Here is an 8,483-nt window from a genome sequence, read left to right as displayed (position 1 = left end):
AGGCCAGGCTAAGGGGCAGAGCTAGCAACACATTCCCCGTGGGTAGGACACTGAAATGACCCTGTAGTCGTTCCTATGTTCTGCCTCTAAGGGGCACCAAATACCCACGTGTGAAAAATACAGGAACAAACCATCTCCGGCACCGTTTGGTAATTTGGGCCCCAAACTCTCAGCAGTGAGAGAAGGAGCTTGGTGAAAATTTTCTAATGAGCTTACTTGTTTTTTCTTCAGAAAAAATGCAGATTTATTAAAGCCAAAATTGTTTGAGGGAACGGGTGGAGCTTGAAACAAAGAAGGAATAACATTTGGAAGTGGTTTGGGAAGAACTGGAGCATGTCCCGTTTCAGTGTTTCTGGGGCAGGGGTTGGGGCAAAAGAACTTTTCATTTAGCAGTGAGTTAACTTCACCTGAAAAAACAGAAACTTTTAAAAGGATAAAACCTAAAGGAGATTTAAAAAAAATTTATTGAAAACAAAATTTTGGGGCTGAACCAATTGGATTTGGTGTTTTTGGATGATCAACTTGTGGAGGGGAAAATAATAATAATAAAAAAAAGGATTACAACTGTCCTGCTTTGTTTGGGACAGGAACATTTTCCAAGAATCTTGTGAAACATGAAAACAATCTTCCACCCACCTCTAGGAGAAAGTTTGTTCACGGAGAAGAGGAAGAGTAGGGAATGGATCCAGGGAGCGTTGTGGGAGCAGAAATGAGATCAGAGAGATAAAAACTTTTTTTTTCCCCAGCATAAACTTTGCTTATATTGAAGACTCAAGCAGAACAGCTTGGGCTAGCGCACAGAAACCCAGAAAGCGAGGAGCCAACGAACAAGGCTGACGCTAACCAGGTTAGGCCACTGACCCAGCTGAACAGCAGGTGAAAAACAAACTGGAAATTATTTCAGTTCTAGCAGAATCAGGGATCATTAACTATAAGAAGGTAAGACATTGGTACGTATGGTTTTCAAACGGGCAGCAGGTTATTTTGTTGATGTGTCACAGGAGAGCTAATGCACTGGGGGGCTGTTCTGGATGGATGGGACATGTCTCTGGTTTACCAGCACTTGTTTTCCAAACTCCATTTATTCAGTGATCACAACCCAGTGCTGTCCCTTCCCCCCACACCTGGCAGTCTTCTCACCTTCAAACCTAGGATAGCTAGGGTAGCTGTCCCCACACCTTCAGGATCTGAGGCATCCAGGGAACAAACCTAGAAAAAGATGCAGAGAACTGTCCCAGCAGATCACACATTTTCTTCCCAAAGTGCTCTCTCCTCCCCAGTCCTCAGCCTCACCACTCACCGGCTCAGCCCTTTCCTTTCTCACTGAAGCTCTTGGCAGTTTGGACAGACTAAAGATGGCCCAGCAGCACACACTTTTACTTGGAAACATTAGCTTCTTCCATGGTGGTGCAACACTTGTTCCTGTTAACATCTGGGCTGCAATAACATCTGGGTGAGGTAATGCTCCAGAAATCCTACTGAAGTGACAACAGAAATGTATAATAATACATCCAGAGTCAAAAGTTAGGTGCCACGCTGGGGCACATAACTGTTGTGGGTTTACCTTCAGGTGCTCCTCTGAGCTACCTGAACAGACTTTCAGGAGGTCTCCAATGTCTTTTTCTGTCAAGGGAAATACTTTCACTGCCAAGTTCTGGCACTGAGATAAAATGCCTTGCTCATTCTCCCAACATGGAAACTGGGGCCTCTCTCCAGGCAAAAGGGGCTGGTGTCTGATTTTCAGCTCTCCACAGGACATCAGCATGTGAAGAGCAGGCGAATATCCATAAGCTCCCCCAGGAAACCTGCAGACCTTCAAGCATGTCCACTGCATGTCTGGGGACAGCATACCCACCTTGCTCAAAGAGCAGGCCGAGGATTATTAGAGACTGGGCTGAAAACGTGCCAGACATTTCCACCTTCTCTGTCCTGCTGCTCAGTCATCCTCCCCATTCCCCTGTAATAACTACTCTACACCAAGGATTGAAACACCAAGTCCATGTGCTCAATGATTCAGGTGTTGAGACCAGAGCTTCTTTGGGAGTTAACCCTTTAGCAACCAGGACTCAATGACAGGGGAAGGCATCACATAGTCTTTTATAGCTTGCAGTAACAAGGGTGCAGAGAACCAAGCCTTTGCTGTTCCTGCCAAAAGACCACAGTGCTCTGTCTCGCTGACAAAAACATCCTGTATCCTCACCCCTGCAGTTACTGTGGACCTTGCCCATGGAGGCCCCATTTCAGCAATGAACCCGATAAGGCTACTTCCTTTAAAGGAAGAAGTGAAGGTCCTGCTAGGGAGATGCTTCCAGCCAGAGAAGGGATGTCTTGCTTATCCATAAAAGATACATCTGGGCCCCTGGTAACCTATGTTTCCATGGCACTGGCACAGCAAAGTGCTTTGTGCTGATCTGCATGGATGGCCTTTGCCAGGGAAAGGTGAAGAGATTCCCAACAGCTGAACAGGAGGATTGTGAGCACAGCTCCCTTCTTGAAGCACCGCATCCTAGGAGTTGTAGGTTCTGGGGGCTAATGCCTCGACTCGTTCCTACAGTCTACCACCTCTGCCTGAACGACACTTCCCACAATTGCATGCATTCTGCTTTCAGACCAAGTTGGAAGGGGCCTCCTGAAAGCCCTGGAGCTCTCTCAAAATCAGAGTTTTGCAGAAGCCTGGCTTTAGTGCTCATTCCACCCAGGGCCACTCTGCTGTGACTGCCTAGGGTGGACATAGCTTTGCAGTGTGGCTGTTTGTTCGCTTGCACTAGGAGTGAGCATCATTAACCAGTTTCCCCGCAGATTTCCAAAGGATTACATGGCAATTCCTGAACTGGTTGGGTCAAATCACTGAACTGGGTCAGGAAGGTCACTCCCTACACTCCCAGCTCTCCCATCCCACCCTTGTTTTCCACTCTGGCATAGATCACGAGGAAGATCTTGGGCAAGTGACTTCATCTCCTTGTTTCCCTTTGGTAACACAGGAGATCAGGAGGGAGGATTCGTACATTAGAAGACAGTAAGGTGCTTGCATACTAAGGTAAGCAGGGTCATATCTGAAGGGAAGTGGCCAAGCCCCCATACACAGCAACAACCTGATGTCAGGGTCAGGGAGATACCAGACAAAAAGAAAGGAAGCAGAGAGGAAGGGGATTAAAATCATGACATCCCTCCACCCCCACCCACCGTACTGGAAAAAAACTAAAAAACAAGAGGCAATTGCCTATGGGTCAGTCAGGTATGCACAGGATTATAGGCAGGTTTCCAATTATGGGACTGGTAGAGGGCTTTACTCAAATGCTAAATGGTTATGCAATGGTCAGTGCATTTTACAGGCTTCAGCAGGGCCTCTTCACACCCACCTGAGAACACCCAAGACACAACACAGTCTTAATAGTTGAGGTCTTTATTTAAATTTTTTTTTTTTTATATACAGTAAAAGTGTCGCAGATGAATCTGTGACGATCGGACAAGACAAATGTAAATCTCTCTCAACAATTAGCAGCTTAAGATCTATAAACTACAGTGTTACGTTCACAAGTGTCATTTCTGTACTTTTCAACCCGTGCAAGTGAGTTTTGCTGTTTATTTTTTTCTTACACTTTTAAAAACCACACTTACAGCTAAGTCAATTGCCTACAACGATTCCACCTGGCATACACAAACACAGACACACAGGGTTTTCAACTTGTAGCCACATTCAGAATTCACTTAAAACTGGCAAAGCCGTCCAATCTCAAAAAGACCCCTTTGTAGCTTGGCTTCTTTTTTTTGTTATACTGCTGCTTTTTTGTTTAAAAGAAAATGAATGTTTTCCCAAAGCTGAAAGACAGCGTCTCTTCTGGCCTTGTGTAACATGTACAGAACTCAATATTTAATTTGATCAGACCAGGTATACTCACTAGATTGGGAAAAAAACCAATAAAGTAATTGCTGTGAGCATGCTCATCATCATTAAACTAATGAGACTGAGGGGAAGGAGAATTTGATGAACTTGTCTAAAAATGATAACTTTTCTGCTTTAAATCTCCCTCCCCAAGTTCTTAATTGAGAGGAGACTGGGGAAAGAGATGAACTTCATGTGAACCATGGAATTCACTGAATGGTCTTCTCCTCTTTGACCTAAAATTGGTACATGACATGCTTCCCTTCTTTATATGCCCCACTGATATGTGCTTAACAATATGTAAGCATTCCAGAATTGCTCCAATTTCGAATTGGAAATGTTCTGGGAAACATTCTGCAACTCAGAGGCAGTCACACAAGCTACCAGACATCAGAAGAGGCTCACGCACATGCACACTCATGGCAGATACTTGTCTTCTACAAGTCATCCAGGAATGCTTCATCTTAAAGAGAATGACCACAACCACTTACAAGAAAAGGGAGCTCTGAAGCTCGCATCACATTTCCAACAGTGTAAATCATTGTTAAAAGTATTAGAGGTTCATCACAGACCTTCAGATTGAAGGGGGTGTGTGTGGAAATAACCATTCGGCTAAAGAAAAAAGGCAACTCACATATGGTAGTTGCGTTAGGATATTAAAAGTGGATGCAGCATCATAAATGGCATTAACTGCAGACAACTTTTTGGAATGGAAAACTGTCGAGAGAGAGAGAGACACACACACACACAGACAGACAGACATTGTCCAGGGCCAAATAACTGGCCTTCACAAAACAGTTTGAAGGTGAAGAGTTTCTATGAAGCCCATTCCTTCTGGGAAATGCAGGTATTGTTTTCTAAAGAAGATTAACACAGTCAAAGTGCAGAAATGAAATTAGGATACACAGGAGATAAAAAGGGGACAAATACTTCCTTCAAATATTATTAAAATATGGAGTTGAGTGTAAAAATCGTTGGCTTTCAGCTCATGCCAACAGCTTTGATCACGTACTAAACCTACAGCAAACTGTTACAGTGGGCGCATCTACACAAGTAGCCAAAAAAAATACTGCACAGTAGTACATCACAGTATGGACAGTGCTAATACACTACCGCACAGGATTATTAGGCTGCTGCACTACTGTGCGTCACTTAAAAGATGTTCACAGATGCTACTGTGCAGTAACTCTGGTTATTGTGCATTTATTTAGTACTTGCTAATACAAATAATAAATAAATGCACGGTAACGACTGCACAGTAGCATCTTTCATAGATACGCCCTGTGCGACCAAACCTATAGAGATGCAGAGATTGCTTGGCAGAAACAGAGGTAAGAGAGCTCTTAGGCTACATACCAACAGTTTATTACTGTGATTTTCCTACTTCTGTTTCTGAGGAAACCCAACAGGAAAGGAGAATCATCACATGAATGAATGAAAACAGATTAGATCTCTTTTTTACCAACCAGATAAGGATGGTGATGCCAATGGGTTTCACCTTAGCTGGTGATTGCAATCTAAGAGGGCAACGTTATATAAGCCATGCTCCATTTTCAGCTCTGTGGAAATAAGAATGCTTATTTTTGGCTCAAGTCAGCTGCAATTGGCAATTTATTTTTAACGAGGACAGGAACGGATTAGTCCACAATGGCATAGTGAGGTGGCTGGAATAATCGTGGGATACCTGAGTTTAAAGACAGCTGCAGCTAGGGAAATTATATTTTGAACCTCTGAAGGAGAAAGATGACAGCTTGGAAACTGGAGGTCTTTCTTCAGCAACTAGAATAGCAAGACCTTCTTCCTTGCTGAGAAGGAGGTGCCACCCTAGTTCTGGGAAACTGCCCCAGGCTTGGTGTTTACACAATAGCACAAATCCCTACACTTCCTATTATGTATCACTCTAGGTCACTTGAGTGTTGTTTAGTTCCTGCATGGAACTTAGGCCAAGTATAAAGGAAAACAAGGAGCCTCATCAAATACTGCAAATGGTGTGAAAGAATCTACTGGATTATCCATTTTTGATTTCCCTGGGATGGAACTAAGACGGGGACTTGTTATAGTAGAAGCAGAAGGAAAAACAGAGTGAAGCCAGAGTCCTTCGATATGAAGCCCTGCCTGTAACGACGAGCAACTGCAAAACATAGTGCAGAGACAGGAGTTGCATCCGTCACTGGCATTTCTTCTAGTGCTTTGACACAGCATCTGCCTTAAGTACTTGCCTTCCCAACTAGAGAAAAAGGGGAGTCTCTCTGTGGCATGCTCAATGGATACATACAGCACAAAAAGGTGTCCTCTAAACAAAGACAGACGATCTTAGAGAGATGGTGGATGGAAAGGGTGAGGGGTGGAACAACTTTGGTTTCAGTTATCAGGGATTAATTTAAAAATAAATCATTAGGGATATTTATGAGAGAATCCACTCTTCTGAATGAACTTTTTTTCCCCCTCATTTCTTTCCATTAAAAACCCCATCTTTTCCCCAAATGGGATGAAAAGAAATTGTTTGCTTGTACTTTAACTACTGTGAGGCCAAGAGTGACAGAATTGGGAAAGAGAAACATGACACCTTTTCTCTTCCACGCCCACCAGAGAGGAGAAAGGACAGAGAAGCGTGTAACAAAAAAAAACGTGGGGGAAAGGCGGATGTTGATCATGATGCTGCATCCGCAAGCACGGGAGGACAGAGAAATGGCATGTCAACAGCACTGCGTTCCAGCAGACAGGCTCTCACTAGAAATTCCTTCCTGCCCTCTTCAAAACTGTTTCAGGACAAGACGGCTCACAATTATTCACGCATTTCTTCATTTAAAAACATCACTTCTTTATTTAAAAGGAAAAAACGACCCCCCCAGCCCCTTCCAAAAAAACCCCCAATAATAATAATAATAATAATTATAATAATAATAATTATAATAAAAAATCCTATTAGAAACAATAAGGAAGCACTGAGAGTTTGAGTATTACACTCTTCAAGTATGCTGTTCGAATTTTTTTAAATCTGTGAATATACATATATAAAAAAACCTTAAAAGTGCGACCAAGGGCTCCTGCTTAAAGATAAGTATTTAAAGGGCTACTTCAAAATACTGTAGTACAACTGTGCAGTTACTGTGTACGGCATAACGCTTCCACTTCGTATACTTAGCAAAAGGTAACCGGCCTCACAGAAAATTATTGTACGTCATATTAGCACAAATGGCCGACCCAGGAGCTGAGCTAGGGGGAGGGATCCATGTGTTTGGTTTTTCTTCCCCCTTCTTAAGGAAAAAAAACACCCTGAACCCATACATTCGGACATGGAATGTGAGCAGGCTTCACAGTAAAGATTAGCATTGCAGGTTCGCTGTGGTACCATCACACAAGGCTGTGCACTAGATTAATCTTGGCTATTTAAGCTAACCATGTTCTCCTCTTCCTAACCAAGTTTAGTACAGTAGTTCAAACCGTAATTTAAATTGCCCATTGGTGTGCTCCAAATACATTTATGTATTTTCACTGTATTCTTTTGTACACTTAAAGAATCTGAAGATTTGCATCCAAAGAGAACCATGCTACATAAAAATTATCCAGGATTCTCGCCAAAAAGAGTTCTTGAATAAAATCTAAAAAATACTATTGCAATGCGTCTCGCAGAGAAAAACGTTATTCTAAATGTAAACAAATTCACTCGGACACTTTAAAACTTCAGCAGCGTCGTTGCTGACTAATCTTTGCGATGCTCATCCACCAGCGAGTGCTGGGATGTGTGGGGCAATGCAGCCAATGCCTCGTGCCATCATCTGGGAGGCAACAAGAACCGTTCCAAGTAGCTAGTGATGCCATCCCAGTGCTTCCAGAGAAGAGCAATGAAAACCACTATAAATAAAGTGCTGAACGTCCTATTGCGAGTTTTCATGAGGGGGACAACGCAGTTGGCCACGGTGGAGACGAAGACTAGGAGAACAGCCATGACAGCCAGAAGGATGTTGATGAATTTTCCCAGCAGGTTCCTGGCAGTGGCGTTCTCCAGCCCCTCTAACTGCACCACTTGCTGCTGTTGCTGCTGAAGCTCCATCTTGGAAATCCTGGTCTGACAGGCTTCGAGGGCCTCCTGTTGAGAAGAAGGAACAGTCATGTTTTCAGTACTCACAGGACAGGCTATTACACCTCAGCGGTGTTTTGATACTACGAGTCATCATGTGGCTGCATTCCTCAGGCCTTGTACACCTGCTGCAGGATGCGAGTCACCCAGACAGATTTCATATCCTGCAGCAGTAGGAAAGCAGCCCAGGCCGGTTCCCATGGAGTCTTGAATCTTTCACTAACTGGGGACTGTAGGTTGCAACAAAGTATGTAACAACTCTCAATTCTTGATTTACATTGGTGTTAATGAGAGGGACGTGCGAGGGGTCAGTCTTCTGTCCAACTATGGAAAAGAAATGCATGTTGGGGATGTCACCAGGATGGCCTGCTTCGCTGTATCCTGTACTGGTCACATTAGAGTGCATCATTCCTCTTCTCAAGTTGGGAATAGTTTGACACCTAGGTGTCTGACCCTAAAAGGGGAACTTACTGAGGGCCTGGGGCCTTCAACAACTGAGGGCCTCCCCCCCCCCCCCCC

The 8,483-nt window shown here is 43.7% G+C and overlaps 1 protein-coding gene across 7 annotated transcripts in view; it reads right to left on the bottom strand.

Moving 5' to 3' along the window:
- Nucleotides 1-3,387: 3,387 nt before the first annotated feature.
- The window catches only part of TMCC1 (transmembrane and coiled-coil domain family 1), a 209,140-nt gene continuing 204,044 nt past the window's right edge, over nucleotides 3,388-8,483 (bottom strand). For 6 of the 7 annotated variants that reach the window (XM_019504649.1, XM_019504651.1, XM_019504654.1 and 3 more), the window contains one exon: nucleotides 6,329-7,973. In XM_019504649.1, the coding sequence (XP_019360194.1) occupies nucleotides 7,659-7,973 (315 nt within the window). In that variant the 3' untranslated portion in view covers nucleotides 6,329-7,658. Of the gene's footprint in view, nucleotides 7,974-8,483 lie in introns of all 7 variants that reach the window. The other variant, XM_019504648.1, reaches the window with a different exon arrangement.

The sequence above is a fragment of the Gavialis gangeticus genome, unplaced genomic scaffold (assembly GCF_001723915.1).
Source record: "Gavialis gangeticus isolate Ggan-Ray unplaced genomic scaffold, GavGan_comp1, whole genome shotgun sequence".
Lineage (NCBI taxonomy): Eukaryota > Metazoa > Chordata > Crocodylia > Gavialidae > Gavialis > Gavialis gangeticus.
The sequence above is the reverse complement of the archived record's forward strand: the minus strand, read 5'-3'. Positions and strand labels throughout refer to the sequence as shown.